At 35.5% G+C, this 20351-nt stretch overlaps 1 protein-coding gene across 20 annotated transcripts in view; it reads right to left on the reverse strand.

Annotated features, from left to right (window-relative positions):
• Positions 1-20351, reverse strand: part of Ppfia2 (PTPRF interacting protein alpha 2) — a 441464-nt gene that overhangs the window by 162810 nt on the left and 258303 nt on the right. For all 20 annotated transcript variants that reach the window (XM_045152128.1, XM_004650146.2, XM_045152145.1 and 17 more), the window contains one exon: positions 5077-5241. In XM_045152128.1, coding sequence (XP_045008063.1) covers positions 5077-5241 — 165 coding nt within the window. The remainder of the gene's footprint in view (positions 1-5076; positions 5242-20351) is intronic.

The following is a 20351-nucleotide window of genomic DNA, read 5'->3' on the forward strand; positions in this document are numbered from 1 at the left end:
TTTTGATGACTATTATAGTTTAATTTTCCCTAAAAAATATGAGAAACTTTACAGATTTAAGATACAGTTTATCACAAAATTTTAGTTATAGATAATATATATTTTCTGTGTAAATTTTATAGTACTGTTAAGCAAATATGAATTATGTTATAGTTATATTTTTCTATAGTTTTACTTCACTGACAGTGTTGTTTAATATAAGATATTCTGTGCATAACAGATCTTAATAATGTACTCTGATAACCTATATAATCAGGTGATAGCACATCAAACTTCTAAAACACATCTTAAATATTTTGCTGTATTCCAATGCTCTAAAAATTATATACATATTTTAAATTCTATAATTGACATCAAAAAACATTGTACAGAATCTTTCATCAATAGTTGCATCAGAAGAACTGCTGCATACCAGACACAGATCCAATTAGGCTTATAAAATATAAAGTATTACTCCTGATTAAAAACCAGACAATATCTATGTGGAACATAAAATTTGATGATTTGACCTTATAGAATTTCTTTTCATGAACTGCTTACAACAGAAGCATATATGCCAAAATCATGAAAGTGAATAGGATAGGTGATGTGTGGGATGACGCCATCAACCAAGGTCCTAATCCACACGCCTGATGTTGAACAGTGACTATTGCTAAATTTCATAGCTGCTAACTAAAATATCAATTATTTTTATATTTGTTAGATGGGTATTGCCAGGCTGGAGAGAATGCTTAGTGGTTAAGGCACTTGTCTACAAAGCCAAATGACACAATTTGATTCCTCAGGACCCACGTAAGCCAGACGCACAAGATGGCACATGCATCTGGAGTTGATTTGCTGTGGCTAGAGGCAGTAGCACGCCCATTCTCTCCCTCTCTCTCGCTCTCTCTCGCTCTCTCTCTCCCTCTTTCTCTAAAATAAATAAATAAATATATTTTAATTTTAAAAAAGCTGGGTGTTGTTACAATGATCTAACACGTTGGCTGGATGAGAGCAGCAATCAGAAGCCATCTCATTGGAAAGTAAAAATTTCTTTGTATGCTACTTTGATCAGATCATGAAGAGGGAAGACACTACATTTTAATTGAAACTTTAATACAGGGAGTATTTCTAGAAGTCATTTGAGTAATATAAACAATGCTTGATTACAGAGCATATTATTGATTAAAATACTTTATTTTGCTTAACTGAGAAAATTTGAGAAAAATCTATAAAATTGAAAGTCTATAAATCTTACATTCTGACATCTTTGACCATGAGTTAAGCATTTTACAATCTCATTGTATTTAGCCTCCATAAAATTAATCCAATAAAATATGAAAATGAAATTATTATACCTTAATAAATGCAGATTTTACAATGCATATTACCTACAAATAAGAAATTTAAAACAACATTTTATTAAAATAAAATGGTTTAAAGTATATCTTGAATTAATATTAAATGTAAAAATTGATGTGAATATCAAAAAAGAACAGTATAATAGCTTTTCTCAAAAAATGTGGGGATTAATCTCTGTGATTTTAATTTTTGAACAAGACTTGATATACATTAGCTTCATCTTGCACCTATCTTTGCCAAATTTAGTAAAGAAAAAAGGTTAATAATACAAATGAATAACTTTTTAATGATATAAAGAATTCCAACATTGTAGCATATCTATTGGCTTGAATAGCATCAACAGTAAAAATTAAAATCTCACATAAATCTTTTTTTAGCTCTGCTTTGAAAGTAAAATCAGCAGAATTCCAATATTATCATCACTTATATTTTTTATTATACATTCTATGTGTATACCTAGCTTTGTTTGATATGCCATGATAAAAATAACAGTTTTATTTTTCCCCTGAAACACAGGAATACAACTAATGTATTCTTGTCTCTACCATATATATATATATATATATATATATATATATATATATATATATATATATGTGTGTGTGTATATATAAACATATATACATATATGTGTGTTAGTATTGTTAAGCTATTCTCTTATATAAATTTTTAAATATTTATTGCTAATTTAGAGATATGTAGTATAACTATATTATTTAAATTCATCAAAATTTTATTCCTATGTCTAATTTTATATTGTTCTAGCACATAAATGGTATAAAAATATTTATATAAGTTTGAATTTTTCAAAAGATATTTTAAGATTCCAGAAATTTTATTGCAGGTGATTAAAAGAAAGCAAGTCCCTTAACATGACAAATATATTCTAGGATAAAGAGATTTTGATGGAAGAAGCATAAATTTCAAATTGAAATTAAGTTATGATAGGGTTTCATTGTGGGAATTATTAAACATTTAACAGAATTTTTTATGAAGAAATCTCCTTAGATTGGAAACTCAAATTCTGTTTGACAGTGTGATATTTGACAATGAAAAATTAAATTTTAAGATATGTCTAAATTTGCATATGTATCCTGGTGTGGTGGCACACCCCTTTAATTCCAGCACTCAAGAGACAGAGCTGGGACGATTGCCATGAGTTCAAGGCCACCCTGAGATTACATAGTGAATTCCAGGTCAGTTCAGTCTAGATTGAGACCCTACCTCAAAAAATTTGCATATGTATTACATTTCCTCTGAATGTCTGTGGAATTTGTAAGTAAAATGGAGGGTGATTTCAAAATTTCTGTTTTCCTAGCTAATTTGAAAAATTCTACTCCACATATTAGTGGTTGCATAAGCGGGCATCAGTAGTAAGACTGCTAGAAACAGTAATCATTGGCATCAATGCTCAGCCTTTTATAGTTTAGCTATTAATGTAGCCAACTCTATAACAAGGTCAGAAGTTTCTTTTCCCCAAAACACAGTTAATTCCATCTTCTTATCTACTCTATCTATTTTAACATAAGAGTCATCATACTGATATTAGTATATTGTAATTTGTTGAATGTCTATATTATTACCCTCTCAATCCCCACAAGAACTATGATCTACACTTAGAGAAAGTGTTTAGAAATATCCTTAAGTTTGCATTAATGTATCAATAAGTAAATTAAATGTTAGTTAAAATAATCATCTAAACCAAGAGGATTATCTACTTAATTTGACTTTTTTTTACCATACTGTGGCTTTGATATTTCAAACAAAAGTAATGTTCATTAAAATTAATTGAGTAATTGTCCTACACCAAGTGCTGGCTCAAAGCTTTGTATGTTGTATCATAGCTCAAACCCACCCCATAACTGTGAGAGAGGTACTGTTGCTATCCTCATATAAAGGAAGGAGAGGTACACAGAAACATTAAGCCATTGGTCCAGGTCTATTTACTCCAGAGGTCAATCTGATAACATTTTCCCATTAGGTTACTCAGCACACTTAATAATCAGGTCAGTTTCTTGTGAAATAACCAATTTCCATCGTATTTCTGGAGAGTAAATAATCATTCTGTATGCTCGTAGAGTCATATTGGGGAATTCGTTAGCAATGGTAAGCTCATGGAACTTCTATATGATAAATTATTTCTAGAATCTAAGATGCATACTAACTACTTTCTAATTAAAGATAACTCCACCATCAGCTTATTCATCTTAAAAACTGTTCATTAATTCCCTTTCTGGTAAAGAATTATTCTTTTATGTAAATATTATTCCCTTAAATGATGTCAGAGTTCTGCTAGGTAATACCCAAAATTACACATTCTCTAGTGCCTGTTTTCCTGCTTATAGACCATGATGTATTTTTGCTCTATATGTCAGTCTTGCTGCTTAAAGTAGCTTGTCTCTGATTTAAAATAACATGTCCTCACTTAGTCTATAAAACTAACTTTTTAATATTTAATATTTAATAATGTTGTTTGCTTTTGATGACATTTTAAAAATTTTCTCTAAACAAAATACTTTTCTTATTTTCTGTTGCATTGTACACATGCTTTTTTAAACATTCCCTGTTAATGAAATGTGAACAGCCAGCACTATGAACTCATCATTTATAAGGAGAATATGATTTTTTGTTTGCCAGATATTGCCAAAGTGTCTGGTACTAAATATGCTCCAATGTCTTGCAATTTTAGAGGAGGAAATAGAAGATAAAATAAATATTAAACATATTAAATTTTTATTTGATATTATAATTAGCATGGATTGATATAAAACATTGATTCCTGTTTAATACATTTTTCATAAACTAGCTGTTGTGGCTAAAGTGAAAATTAGGCCACACTTTCCTCTTAATCATCCAGGAGTCAGAATTACAGTTATCCTTGTGCACACACTCCACATGTCTCTGTTTTATGAACATCTGAAAGACTAATGATAACAGCATATAATTACATGAATATTAAATGCAACAAAATCCCTGTATGCTCAAAAACTATATATAACTGGGAAATAATCCCCAGTTTAAATATTAATGCTCAGAACTTGTCATGTATTTTACAATGATGTGTCCCAATTCTTACCATACTAAACCCTAAAGCTTTACTAATTCTTTGAAATTTCACCAATTTAAAATCCTGTCATAAACTTGACTAATCTCCAAAGAATATTATCATCATATTGGCTAATATGTCAGTATGACCTATTTGAGTAACAACTAAGAGAACCTTATAGCTTCTTTTGGAAGGCCTTACAATGAAATTTTCTACTAATATCTTATGTTGTTACTTGTAAACTCTACAAGGATATATTTGAAACTAAAATACTAACAACCTCTCAAAATGGAATGCTTCTAATATAGATGCCTGCATGTTAAAGTAGGTCCAATTTTTACTTCAAAATACATGCAATTTTTCAGTTATTTGTCTTTTATTTTAGCATCTATATGTATATACATTATAGAGAGAAAGATAGAAGGAAGGGTTGGAGATGGACCACAGAGATAGAAGTAGAGAAACTGAATGGTATTAAAAAATACTAAATTTCAAATGGTCATCTGAAGTGAGTCATAAAGTACTTAACAGAGGACTATTTTTGATATTCATTTTAGTTTTTAATAGTGATTTTAATGTAAATTAAATATGTTCCTCTGGACTGACTTACTCAAGCTTTTGGGTGATGCCAAAGAGTTTCATGATAATAACCAAAGCACAAATCAGCCTGAAATATGTCTGTAATTTACCTTTTCATCCAAGGCCTTGTGGTGCTCAAACAATGATTTCAGCGCCTTGAGAACCTCCACCTCACTAGACACTCCGGAAGGGGACTGAGCTTGTCGTTTCACCACCGTCATTCTTAGTGACCTTTCATGTCGTGACACAAGGCACTCCAAGTGCTCCAGTAACAGCTATTAAATCAGAAACAAATATAATTAGTTGTCTAAAGAATGCATTTAATAGCACCTACACATGATGGCAACCTTAAATGAACTCTTATAGGTTTTCCTAGCACTCATGATAACTAACTCGAGGTAATAGGAGAGATACCAGCCAAGTAGCACAAATGTGATCAAACCAGTGTTTATAAAGAACATTATAGACAAACTCTTTGTAAAACTATGATTTAAGGGCTGGAGAGATGGCTTAGCAGTTAAGATCTTGCCTGTGAACACTAAGGACCCGGATTAGAGGCTCGATTCCCCACACTAGCCAGATGTACAAGGGGGTGCATGTGTCTGGAGTTTGCTTGTAGTGGCTGGAAGCCATGGCGCGTGCCCATTCTCTCTCTCTCTCTCTCTCTCTCTTTCTTTCTGTGTGTGTGTGTGTCTCCCTCTTTCTATCTCTGTCTATTGCTCTCAAATAAATAAATAAAAATAAGCAAAAAAATTTTTAAAAAAATATATGACTTCATGAACCTAAAAAGCTAACATTATACATTTCTTTAGTAAGCTTGTTAATTTCAACAAGAATTCAGTAAAATGGAATAGTTAATTGAGTATATATAATCCATAGCATACAGTATTCTCAAAATAATGTCTATGTGTCTTGGCATTATTTGGTGTGCTGCTTGGCAAAGTGTTCAGTCCTAATGTTCTGTGTCCATAAGTAAGACTACAGAGAAGCTATATGACACAGGTGAACTCTGTCAGGAACCCTTCTGATTTATTACCTGCTTGAATTTGAACTTTTACTTATGTGATTCCATAAAGACGTATATTATAGACACCCTGTGAATATGCTCAAGGTTCTTACAGTAATTATAAAATATGTAAAAGTACATGCAATCTAATAATAGTGATTTATAAATATATCTTTAAAATATATAATGTAAAAGGATATTTTTTCTATATTTAATTTAATGTATTTATTTGAGAAAGAGATGCATATACAGAGAGAGACACAGAGAGAGAATGGGCACAGCAAGCCCTTTAGTCACCGTAGACAAATTTCAGATAAATGTGCCACTTTCTGCATCTGACTTATGTGGGTACTGAGGAATCAAACCTGCATCCTTAGACTTCACAGGCAAGTACCTTCAGTGTCATAAAGTTTCTCTATACCCATGACTTCTAGTCAAGCTCAACATATCAGGAAACTTTGCCCTAGCATTAATATAAAAGACTACAAGAACCATAAAGAAATCATAAAGACAGATTGGATGCAGTCTTTAAGGGTAAAAATAGTATGCCATGAGTATCTCTGATTCAAAAATCCAAAATCACATATGCTCTGTAATTCAAAAGTTTCTGGATAAGTTCAATTTTCAAGTTAGGTAATTTAGCTGGTAAGATATTTGCAAATATTCCACACTGCGAAAAACATGATCTAAAAATTTTTCTGGTCCCAATAGACCAGAAAATGGATGTAAAGCCCACAGTAGATTTCCATTATGAAGATACCATGGTACCATGGGTAAGTTGTCTTTATTATTAAACATGCTTATTTATATTTGTTAACCTCTGTTTTTTTTTTTTTTTTTTAATTCTCCTCTGTTCAGCCCTTTACATATGTGCACGCAGGGGAAAAGTCTTGGCTGTTTCAAATGAGTGATGTGATTTCCATAAACTTTATCTTTCTGATGTCATGTGCCATCAGTGTTGCATTGACCAAGGTATTCCATCACATCAGCCTACGTTCAGCTCTTTAATAGGCCAAAAAGTTGTCTGCATTTTTTCCAATGCTTGGAATATTCCTTTTTAGGCTCCTTATTTAGAAATTTATTCTCAGTCTCAAAAGCTCAGTGTAAATATTCCCTCAATACGGCATTGCTCAGGGCTCTGTGTAAAGCAGGTCTCTCCATGGTCTCTCCTAGTGTCCACATTCACATTTTTATATTTAAGTCCTTCAATTTTTCTTCAGAATGTCATGTTGTATAAATTTTCAAAAACAGGTTAATTCTATTTGTTGACTGTAATGTAAACTTCACTTTGTAGAAGCAAGTGTGTACCTTGATTTTTTTGATATGTTGGATAGCAGCCTAGATAAGTCTAAGCACACAATAGAAAATGAATTATAAATAAATAATTGAGAAAAGTAAATTTTTTTTCTGTGTACATTCTCATCTATGTCAAAATTCAAATCAAGACTGTGGGTACTTTTCATTATTTTGTAAACATTTAGGCTAGTTGACATTTTTATATTCATACATATTCCAGTTAGGTGCTGCATGAAGTTAGAGCCTTTATAATACAATTAAAATTGTCTTCCAGTTGTTAATTAGAGGTATGTTGATTTGTACAGAAATTCAATGAACATGTGAGCATGTAATATTATTGCATGATATATTGTAGGATATAAAAATGTATAATACTCGCTCTCTAGAAAAAGAAACAGAATGAAGTATCACAATGCAGCTATAGACAGCTAATAGAGGCTTCCTAAATCTTCTAATCACAGGTTACCTTGGGCAATTTCCTCACCTTACAAATCTACTTTCCAAAGATAGAGTACTAAAATTTACAATTTACCACCCTTTGTGCACACAGTCTTTATTAATTACACATCCTTTCAAGATATGACCCTCAGGAGGAGATTCCTTAAGTGAAGGCATATATTTTGGTTCAAAGGAGTGACAAAAACATCACAATATTATCCTGTACAAAAGAAACAGTCTCCTTAGCAGCTTTGCATTGAAGTTCTTTAATTTAGTCCTGAAACTCATACAATGGTTTCTGTGGAGTGTTCTGATTATTCAATAAAAGTAAACTGTTAAACTAATTACCATGAAATCTGTTGTCTGCAACTGAAAATAGATTACTTTCAAGGTATTAGCTTCTACTTATGGCTTCCATATTACCTTCTAAGTCATCCTATGTTAGTTTATGTAATTTATTATTATCTTTTAAATATCTTACCTTCATGATATTTGTGTAGTATTACTCCAGTGGGGTGGTTTGATTCATGTGTCTCCCATAAACTTACGTGTCCTGAATGCTAGGTCCCCAGCTGATAGATTTGGGAATTAATGCATCCTGGAGGGAGCTTATTGTTGGGGACGGGCTTATCAGGGTTATAGTCAGTTTCCCCTTGCCAGTGTTTGGCACACCCTCCTGTTGCTGTGGTCCACCTTATGTTGGCCAGGGGGTGATGTCCACACTCTGCTCATGCCATCATTTCCCCCTGCCATCGTGGAGCTTCCCCTCAAGCCTGTAAGCCAAAATAAATCTCTTTTTCCCAGAAGCTGCTCTTGGTTGGGTGATTTCTACCAGCAATATGAACCGTAATGCAACACTAAAGTGATACCAAGGAGTGGGATTGCTGCCAGACACTTGACTGTGTGGCTTTGGCCTTTTGGAACTGATTTTCAATAGGAATGTGTGAGGATTTGAAACCATGGCCTAAGAGATATCTTACAGTGATATAACTACAGCTTGATGAACTGTTCTGGTCTGAGCTGCAAGACCTGAATGCAGTAAAACTATGGACTGTGTGGTTTGGCTTATGAAGGCGAGAAAGAGCTGTGTCTGGCCTGGGCTAGCAGTTTGTGTGAGAAGCTTGCCTTATGCCCATGTCCTGAGAAGTTGTGCAGGGACGCAATGCATAGAAATGAACTGGTGTGAGCAGAGGGATATGGCACAAAAAGAAAAATCTTTGGGTGAACTATTACCCGTTCAGCTGCAACTGAAAGATTGCAACTTTTGAGACTGGGCTAGCTGACCTGTGCTGGGGCAACAGGAAGAATGTCTACTCTTTTGAAGGGGCCTGAGTGCTCAAGGAGTGTCCTGTTCTTCAAAGTCTGCTTTATCCCCCTCCCCCATGGATTAACAAATTGGCACCCTACCTGGTATTGTGGAGTATAAGAAATGTAGGAAAAAGAGGGTCATTGAGTTTGCAACACGGTCTTGTGTTTTGGAAATGGCCATGGGCAGTGTGAAGCAGGTTTGCTGGATGCCTGCACGGAGATCCCAAGGGCAATGAGGATGAACTGTGGCTCACAGTGGAGACCCAGTGGAGATGCCGGGACCATGAGATGGCTGCCAAGGAGAGCTGCTGGCCCAGATGAAGTTTTCCAGGACTGTGAGTAGCCTAGCTGGAGGGGCGGAATTGGAATGCCAGAGACTTGTTGCTGGTTAGAATTATCGGACTTAGAGATTTGTCACTGACTAGAGTTGTTGGACTTAGAATTTGAATTTAATGTTTGCCCTGGTTGTTTTAAATCTTGTATTGGTTGAGTGTTTCTTTGACATGATCTTTTGCAGTGTGAATATTTATTCTATGCCATTATTGGTTTTTTGAAGTTATTTTTTGGTATTATGGCTCAATTAAAAAATCTTGAACTATGGGGATGTATGAACATCATTGGAATTGATAAAAAAAAACCTATGGGACTTTTAAAGTTACATGAATGCATTGCATTTTACATCATGTATGGTTATCAGTTTATGGGGGCCGGAGGCGGAATGTGGTGGTTTGATTCAGGTGTCCCCCATAAACTTATGTGTTCTGAATGCTAGGTTCCCAGCTGATGGATATTTGGGAATTAATGCCTCCTGGAGGGAGAGTATTGTTGGGGGCAGGATTATGGGTGTTATAGCCAGTTTCCCCTTGCCAGTGTTTGGCACACCCTCCTGTTGCTGTGGTCCACCTTATGTTGGCCAGGGGGTGATGTCCACCCTCTGCTCATGCCATCGTTTTCCCCTGCCATCGTGGAGCTTCTCCTTGAGCCTGTAAGACAAAATAAATCTCTTTTTCCCAGAAGCTGCTCTTGGTTGAGTGATTTCTACCAGCAATATGAACTGGACCACAACATCCAGTAATACTCCCTAATGAATTTATTATTCAATTAAGTGTTTTTTCCAATATATGTTTCCAAAATTTTAGAATTTCATGTAGCCAGACTCAGTGTTTTGTGCATGTATATGTGGTGTGCCTGCATGTATGTTTGTTAATATGTGTGTGAGAGTATATGTGTGTGTTAGGGTGAAGGTGTGAGGACACATACGTGAGAGTGCAAGTGGAAGTCAGAATTTGATGTTGGGGGTCGTTCTCAGTTGCTTTCTATCTTATTTGTAGAAAAGAATCTGTTTAAAATTACAGCTCAGTCATAAGTCTAGACTAGTTAGCCAATGAGCCCCAGGGATTCCAATCTTTACAGTCTGGCTTTTGATAGCTTTCTCCTCATTTACATTTGTTTCATACCTAATGTGTATATCTGATATTTACCTTCTTAATAGTATATCCTCAAATATTCACATAAAACCAAAAGGGAAGAAATTTTTCTCTCTTTTGTTAATTTCCGAATCATTAATGCCCAAAAGAGTATATGTAGTAAGTGTTTATTTTTATTTGTTGAATGAATAAATAATAGTTTAATAGAGCAAACTTTCCCTTAGTTATAGGTATACTTCTTCAGAAAAAAATGGATATCTTGGTTATAGACTTGATAGGAGAAATTGTCTGATTAATATCAAAGAAGGAAAATATCATGTGCTGTGTTCAAATTACAGTACTATGAAAGCAAGATTTGATATACTGAGTCATCACTGTCATACCTTGTTTTGAAAATCATGGAAAATATAAAGATAATGAGGTAAGTTTGATGCTTTGAACTACCATGAAAAACTTAAAGACAATGAGGAGAGTTAAGTTTTTAAATTCTGGATCAAGGCTTATTTAGGGAATTCGAGTGTTCTTCCAGTTGCTTATAACAGCATTGTTATGAGATCCTAAGACATAAGAGAGAGATGACAGTTGGATGTATGAATGTATACTAAATTATAGAATATGATAAACACATTGCATAACAGGTGTCTTATATACAATTCTTTACATAAAATGACAAAAATAGTCAAATAAGAGCTGGAAAAGAGACATTTTGAAAGATTCAAATGTGTGAGTTAACTTGATGTACTCCCTGCTTCTCTAATTTTTCTAGCCTTATTTGTCTTAGGGAATATGTGATTATTCCACCTAAAGAAGTTATTTTATAAAAGGAAATCTGTTCACTATGTTCCACTCTCCAAACCACTCTCTGTCTCCTAATTCTAACTTAAAACATGAAAGTATATATAAAAATATGATTCAAAGTCTTCAATTAAGAGAAATGTGTAATTTTGATCATTTGTAATCTCAGAAGCCTAGAATATGTATAGAAATAGGAGCCAAGACAACTCATCAGGCGTGGTGGAGAAAACATTTGATATGGATGTGGAGGAGGGGTTAGGACATGGCCGAGGCTAACAATGGTACCAACTTGACTGTTTTCACTGAGTACAAAACTAATTAATAATAATAAAAAGCTGAATAAAAGATTCAAGTTTGAAGCAGCCTTTCCTACACTATACAAGAGGAGACTTCAGGGAGAATGTGAGAAGGCAGTTTCTACCAAAGTAACCTACCATCAAGATGACGTAAGTAACACATGTGTATTCATAGAACTCACTTTACCAATAATGCTGAAAAAACTTCAGATTCCTGTAATAAACAAGAAATTGAAGGCAGAGAAACCACGGTGTTGTTGAAAGAACCCTGGGTATTATTAGCCTAACAAGAGACCATTCCAAAAATCTGTTTGTCAATGCCTGTGTGATCACTATATCCCAAAAAGGACACCACAACCTTGAAAGGGGTTGGTTTTTCCATCTTACAAAGGAGCTGCCAAGCAGGGCATAGAAGAGAGTGAAACCAATGAAAGCACATTGCCTCTGACTGGGCTAAGATTAAACAGGGATGAATGGCTTTGAAGTCTGTGGTAACCAGAGAGGAGCCCCAGGAGGCCAAAGTGGCGGTCCAAGAAGTCAATTCACTTGCATATGATAGCATGGTTAGGAAGCGTAAGAGTCTTCTAGGAAGAAAACAACATATGCCACAATGGAAAGAAGAGAATGTTAGAATAGGTTCTTCCCTATATTTCTCTCTTATATTTCATATAATGAATTTTAAGTTTATTTGTTTTATTCTAAGAATACCACAGGCATTTTATAATCATGTGTGTTTATTAGAAGTCCATACAGCACATTTCAGAGAAGATGCAGTTTTGGTTTTGAGTAATATTTTTAAAATATACGAGTGATATTGTGACCCTCATCTATAAAATTTTAAATTACCTTGTCTTATGTTGCCTCACCTCATCATTAAACACACTGTTTCTGGAAAAAAGATGTCGTTCCACCCTATTTGTATGTAAAATATATATATATATATATATATATATATATATATATATATGTAAAGAAGACTGCATTATTGAGAGTTTTGCTTCAGCAACTTTGAGAAACACTATAAAAACTAAATTTTGGTCCTAGAAAAAATAATGGTTTTAGTTACAATAATTGACAGTCTATATTTAAGAAATGCACTGGATTTATGTTGATATTAAGCAACAGACTATGCTATGCTTATTTCCTCTACTGATTAATTAAAATATAAATTCAATAATATCCTGGATTAAGTGAATAAATAAGTTTCTTTGCTAAGGTATAAGGGAACACATAAGTTATGGAGCAAAAATTGAGTTAGCTTCTGTATTTCCTTAAAGATGGCTAAAGCAGCACTATCTTCACTCAGGCATAGGGAAATACTGCAAATACTAGTGGCTTTAGTTCTTTGGGATAACAGAAGAAAACTGAGACACTGATCCTGGACTATATTCTTATTTCCCTTGGAATGAAATACTTCTGTCTGCAGTGACAAAGCTGGGCAGGATTATTCTAACAGATATTATGGTTTCATTGATGGGTAATCCATTACAGGAGTTCTAAAAAGGTTATGTTGTTTGTAATGTTGATAATAATATGTAAATGATAATAAATAAATCTATATTTCAAAAACTTATTTCTAGGCTTTTTCAGTTCTGCACTTATTTCATACTTACAAATATTTAAAATCTAAATGAAGTTGGAGAATCTTGAAAAAAATATATGACCACATTCTTTTGCTAATACCATGACTATTTGCTATAATTCTTTTATCTACTAGTGGTGATCTTTAAAATTATCCCAAATTATTTGTGCTTCCAGCTTTTGAGAAGTTGGAGGGTATTTTCTCTTTCCTTGAACTTTGATGGACGTCTGACTGGTATGCATAGCATAATAAGCTGGCAGACAAATCTGTGACTTGTGTGTCTAGGTGTTAAAAGTCTGCTAAAGGTTTGGCAGAGTCTTGACAGATTTGCTCTTAGATTCCAGAGCTACCATCTAGGAAATCCAGCCACACTGAGGGAAATAATCTGTGGGGGCCATAGATAGGTTCATTCATACAAACACCCACTTAATATTGCCTGACCTGACAGTAAAATAAAGAAGCAACCCCACAGTTAGATGTTCCTTTCCCAGGTAGATGTCATCTCATGCAGATTTTCTGCTAGGTCTGGCCCATTCCTGCTTTAAGAGTTGTTCACTTTCAGGAATTCTGTGAATAGGTGGTTCTAACCCTTTATTCACAGAAAGCATGTTGGCAGGTTAAAATAATCTATGGTATGGGTTCTTATGCCATGTAAGTTGCCAAACACTTTAGAGTAGTGCCTGCATTTTCCATTTCTGATAGAAGAAATATTTACCCAGCTCATCAGCACTGCAACCATGAGGACAAACTAGCCGAGACCTAAAATACCATGCTGCAAATAAATAATACCATGCTGCAAATAAAAAGTCATCCCTACCTATTGCCCTCTTTCCAAATCCTTTCCACTAAGACTATAAGCAAAGTATTTTTTTTTTCCATTAAGTGTTAGGATGGTTAGTTATGATATAACAATCAGAAAACTCTCCTTTAAAAGGTCTACAAAAATTTAGCAAAAGTGAAAAACATATGCAAGGAAATACCATATTTTTTGGATATTAGCTCTTCAATACTCAACCAATAATCTGGTGGAAAAAGTGATAAACTTTGTGAATCTCAGCCTATTTCCATAAACACTATGTTTTGCAATAAATATGAATGAATGAAAATAGTTTTCTCATCAACCTGACATAGTGGGTTTCATGAGAGAAAAAGACAGAAAGAGGAAGGAAAGAGAGAGAGAGAGAGAGAGAGAGAGAGAGAGAGAGAGAGAGAGAGAGAGAGAGAGAGAGAGAGAACAGGCACACCAGGGTCTCCAGCCAGTGCAAACAAACTCCAAATGCATGTGCCACCTTGTGCATCTGGCTTACATGGGTACTGGGAAATCTAGCCTCAAACCAGGGTCCTTAGGCTTCACAGGCAACCACTTAACCACTAGGCAATCTCTCCAACCCTTCAGGTTTTAATAGTGGCGAATATAACTATATTGAAGAAAATCTGATGACAAAGATGTAAAAGGACTAAGATCTAAAATGTCACCAGCAGTTTACTGATTCTAAACTTGACTTGGGTCTTTCCCTCATACTTGTCAAATCTTGCAGAGGATGATGAGGGTCCACTCTGCCATACTCAGAAGATTGTATGCACCAGAACAACTATCAATGTCTGACTTTCTTTTAAATGATCACAGTATATACATGCATGCACATATGTCACACAAATACCATGCATCATTGGGAACATTACACTACTAAATTATAGCTTGAAATGCAAAATACCATGGACAACCTAAGTCCTTTGACTTTGGAAGAATGTTTAAATATCACACCTTTTATTAGATGGGTATTCAAATAAGATTATATTTGTACACTGTGGTGGTTTGATTCAGGTGTTCCCCATAAACTTAGGTGTTCTGGATGCAAGGTTTCCAGCTGATAGAGACTTGGGAATTAACACCTCCTGGAGTGATTGTATTGTTGGGGTCAGGCTTATGGGTGTTTTAGCTAGTTTCCCCTTGCCAGTGTTTGGCACACTCTCCTATTGCTATTGCCCACCTTATGTTGGCCAGGACGTGATATTTACTTTCTGCTCATACCATCATTTTCCCCTGCCATCATGGAGCTTCCCCTCAAGCCTGTAAGTCAAAATAAACCTCTTTTTCCCACAAGATGCTCTTGGTTGGGTGATTTCTACCAGCAATGCGAACCTGACTGCAAAAGTTTAGTGGTACTGAGGAGTGGGATTGCTGCTAGACACCTGCCTTTGTGGCTTTTGGAGCTGATTTTCAAGAGGAATGTGTAAGGATTTTAAGCCTTGGCTTAAGAGATGTCTTGTAGTGCTGTAAGTACAGCTTGATGTTGAAAGACATGGATGCAGTAAGATCTGTGGTCTGTGAAGTTTGGCTTATGAGGATGAGAAAGAGCTTTGCTTGGACTGGGATAGCAGGTTGTGTGAAAAGCTTGCTTGCTATTATGCCTGTGTCCTCAGAAGTTGTGCAGGGTTGCTCTGAATAGAAATGAACTGGTATGAGCAGAGGGGTATGGCACAGAAAGAAAAATCTTTGGGTGAACTGCTGCCTGTTGAGCTGCAATTGAGAGATTACAACCTTTGAGATTGGGCCAGCTGACCTGCACTGGGGCAATAGGAAGAATGTAGACTCTTTTGAAGGGGTCTGAGTACTCAAGGATGCCTTTTCTTTAAAGTCTGCTTTATTCCCCCACTCCTGGATTAACAAATTGGTACCCTACCTGGTATTGTGGAGTATAAGAAATTCTGGGCCGGGTGTGGTGGCGCACACCTTTAATCCCAGCACTTGGGAGGCAGAGGTAGGAGGATCGCCGTGAGTTCAAGGCCACCCTGAGACTACATAATGAATTCCAGGTCAGCCTGGGCTAGAGTGAGACCCTACCTCAAAAAACCAAAAAAAAAAAAAAAAAAAAAAAAAAAAAAAAAAAAAATTCTGGAAAGAGTGTCATTGAGTTTTCAACACAGTCTTGTGTTTTGGAAATGGCCATGGGCAATGTGAAGCAGGCTTGCTGGATGGCTTCATGGAGACCCCGTGGGGCCATGAGGATAAACCATGGATTGCAGTGGAGATGCTGGGACCATGAGATGGCTGCTAATGAATTCTGCCAGTCCTGATTAAGTTTTCCAGGACTGTGGATAGCCTAGCTGGAGGGGCAGAATTGGAATGCCAGAGACTTTTTGCTGGTTAGAATTATCAGACTTGGAGATTTGTCATTCACTAGAGTTGTTGGACTTGGAAGTACAGAGCTTGCTATTTGCCCCGTTTAAATCTTGTATTGCTTGAGTATTTCTTTGCTATGCCCAATGCCATTTTTTGCAGTGTGAATGTTTATTCTGTGCCATTATGGGGCTTTTGAGCTTCTTTTTTGGTATTATGACTCATTTATAAGAACTTGGAATATAGGGATGTATGGACATCATGGGAATTGATAAAAACTATGGGGACCTTTAAAGTTGGACTGAATGCATTGTATTTTATATCATGTATGGATATCAGTTTATGGGGGTTAGAGGCAGAAAGTGGTCGTTTGATTCAGATGTCCCCCATAAACTTCGGTGTTCTGAATGTTAGGTTCCCAGCTGATGGAGATTTGGGAATTAACACCTCCTGGAGGGAGCTTATTGTTGGGGGTAGCCTTATGGGTATTATTGCCAGTTTCCCCAAGCCAGTGTTTGGCACACTCTCCTGTTCCCGTTATCTACCCGATGTTGTCCAGGGGGTAATGTCTACTCTCTGCTCATGCCATCATTTCCCCCTGCCATCATGGAGCTTCTAGACATAACAAGAAATAGAGGCTCTTTGTTTTGCTGCTTTCTAGGTGCAATAGGTAGATATATATAGCAAGAAGTAAATACAATGCAGCATGTAGACGGAGAAACCACCTCATGCATTATAGAGTCTGTAACAGTAACAACACTTGATAGGACATGAGAAAGGGAAAATATGTTTGATTTTCCACCCTGGACATATTTTTCCTCTGGGATAGAGGAAAGTCAGAGGTAGTTACACAATTTAACAATTGTTATATAATCACTACCTTGGGAAAGGAAGGTTTCAGAAGTCCATTTTCCTTGATAAAATAAACAAAAGTCCTTCACAATACTGCTATAAGGAAGATACAACAATGTTTTAGCTGTATTCATATTTCAAAGTAACTATTATTCATGCAGATGACCAATGGCTTCTATTTCTGTTGTTCTAAACTTTTTTTTTTCTTCCTCTGATTGCAGCAGATATTTCAAGATTTCAAGTGTAGTTCACCATGTTCCACTGAATGCCTTTGGCAGGGGCAAAGACAGCAGTGCTTGTGTAATTGCTGGATTTTCTACCAACCCCAAATATAGATTCTAGTGAAAATTATGTGGATGCTAAAATCCTATCTTCTAGTTCTCTGTATTCAGTCACAATTACAACAGAAAGACACCTGTAATTTGGCAGTGGCCTGACTCTTAAGCAATGTTTCTGCTAAGCTATATATATCCACGAGGAAAATTTGGGCAAAACTGCCAATGGCTTTGTGGCCAGTGGAGTAAGATCTGGCTTTAGATTTCATAACCTTCAAAATCTATGCTATTTACTATGTGTATGATTTCTGGCATGTTTTCTGAACTTTTCTAGTTGATTTACTTTGCCTGTAAAATGGGGACAAGCATACTGTTTCCTCAAAAGGATGTGGAAATGCATACATAACTGTACACAGGAAAGGTATAGTACAGACAGGAGAAAGGTACATAGCCTATAAAATGGTCTAATGTTTTAAATGTAAAGACTCATTGAAAACATAAAGAAAGGTATATATTTTCCTTTATTCTCAGTTATTGAATCATATTTTCACTTTTAAAAAGGTATTTTTTGAGGCAAGTCCAACAGACTGAACCCTTTTGCTTTTAGTGCAAGAAGGTGAGAAAGAGAGAGAGAGAGAGACAGGCAATTAGTGTGCCAGAGCCTCCAGCCACTGCAATCGTATTTCACTAGAATCAGATACATATGCTACCTTGTGCACATATGCAACCTTGCACACTTGTGTCACTGTGAATCTGGCTTATGTGGGACCTAGAGTGTCAAACATGAGTACTTAGGTTTCACAGGCAAGTATCTTAACTACTAAGCCATCTCTCTAGGCCAGTACTTTCGTTTTTTTCTTGTGCTATATTATATAATGGAATTTAGCTGAAAGTAATAAATACAAACTATGGTACAGGGCCAAATAAATTGGTCAAAAACAATCTTTAAATTTGCAAGAAAATGTAGTTAGGTTAAAAACAAAGACACACACACACACACACACACACACACACACACAAACAGGAAGAGAGAGAGATTTGAAACATCACCTAAGAAATGATAAGATGATCCAAACTGCTCTTGTAATACTCTATGTGATTGTGTCATCCACATCTCAATGCACATGTGTAAATTCCCTTCTCCAAAAAGTATGGCACTAATTAATAAGGACATTAACTGAGCTTGGTCATATAACCATAATGGAATTCTAGCTCATATTACAAATGCATACTTACTTTGGGAGCTATGCTTTTGTATTTCTCTTTAAAAGCAATTTTAAAATAATTTTAAATAATTAAATTAAATAATAATTAAATAATAATTAAATTTAAATAATTTTAAAATAAATTTTGCCATTAAATATGGTTTTAATGTTTTTATATTTTATTTTATTTATTTATTCATTTGACAGACAAAGAGGGGAAGAGAGAGAGAAAGAAAGACAGAGGGAGAGAATGGACATGCTAAGGCCTCTAGCCACTGCAAACGAACTCCAGATGCATGTGCCCCCTTGTGCATCTGACTAACGTGGGTCCTGAGAAATCAAACCTGGGTCCTTTGCCTTGTAGGCAAACACCTTAACCACTAAGCCATCCTTCCAACCCATGGTTTATTTTTTAGTACTGATATGATTAGGCTATGTTATTTAAAATATGTTTTCAGTAGCTCAATATGTAAGTTATATTTTATACCTACCCCCAAATGGTATGTATTTTCTTTTAACAGAGAAATCACATTACCTTATTAGTTATGTGATTGTTTATACGTATTTTTGAAATTTAGGGAATTTTTTCTTCATTCCTCTAAAAAATAGCTTCTGTGATCCAATTCTGAACTTTAATGAGACACAGCATCTAATTGGTAACATGCGAGAATTTCTAAGAGTAGAAAATATGAATTTCATCCTACAAAATAGAATGCATATTTAACTGGCAGTCCCCTATACATCTTGAAAGATGTAAAGGTTAGGCCTCTTACAATCTGCACAGGGTTCCTACTAGTCTGTCATGTCTAGCTTCCTTTTGTGCTGGTTGTTTCTATCTGCAGTTAAATATTCTACAACTGAGCAATGTACCCTGTCATTGTTTAAAAAAAAAATTCTTCGCTAGAATGAAGTGTGGACAAAGTCAGGCCACCCCATCTTAGCATCTCATATAGCATAGGCTCTTTGTACAGCTCAATAAATTAAAGGCCAGAAGGAATGAGAACATTTGGGTTTCTTGTCTTTCTATAGAGTTCATAGCATTTACGTGTTCCTACTTTTTAAAGTAACTGACTTGAGTTGTTTTCTATTAAAGTACTCTGGAAATTGTGTTTACTTTATTCAGTACACTGGACTCTGAGTCAAGAAGAGGCAGTTTTATTTTAATATTGCCATATAATTTTTATTTCACAAAGCCTATTCTGATAGTACAATATCACTAAAGAAACACTACTAACATTTTTATTTTATTTTTTTTTGTGGGAAAGAAGGTGTTTATTTTGGCTTATAGACAAGAGGGGACGCTCCATGATGGCAGGGGAAAACGATGGCATGAGCAGAAGTGGACATACCCTCCTGGCCAACATCAGACAGACAAGGGCAACAGGAGAGTGTGCCCAACACTGGCAAGAGGAAGCTGTGTATAATGTCCATAAGCCAGCCCCTGATAATACACTGCCTCCAGGAGGCTTTGATTCTTAAATTTCCATCAGTGGGGGACCTAGCATTCAGAACACCTAACTTTATGAGGGACACCTGAATCAAATCACCACAGTTGGGGAAAGGAAAAGTTCAAGAACCAAAGGTTGGACAGTGGAAACATCCATGTGGTCTAAGAGTCCATGGGTCTAGGAAAAAGCAACATTTCTCTTTCCAGGCTGGGTAAGAAGGACAAGGAAACTTTACCTGTGGTGAAAACCTCGGGTGCTGGGAGATGAACAGTCCCAGGGCCAGAAAAGAGGAAAAAACCCAGGACAGTGGTGAGCCAGTCTTTTTGTGGCAGGTGG

Source organism: Jaculus jaculus, chromosome 6 (assembly GCF_020740685.1).
Source record: "Jaculus jaculus isolate mJacJac1 chromosome 6, mJacJac1.mat.Y.cur, whole genome shotgun sequence".
NCBI lineage: Eukaryota > Metazoa > Chordata > Mammalia > Rodentia > Dipodidae > Jaculus > Jaculus jaculus.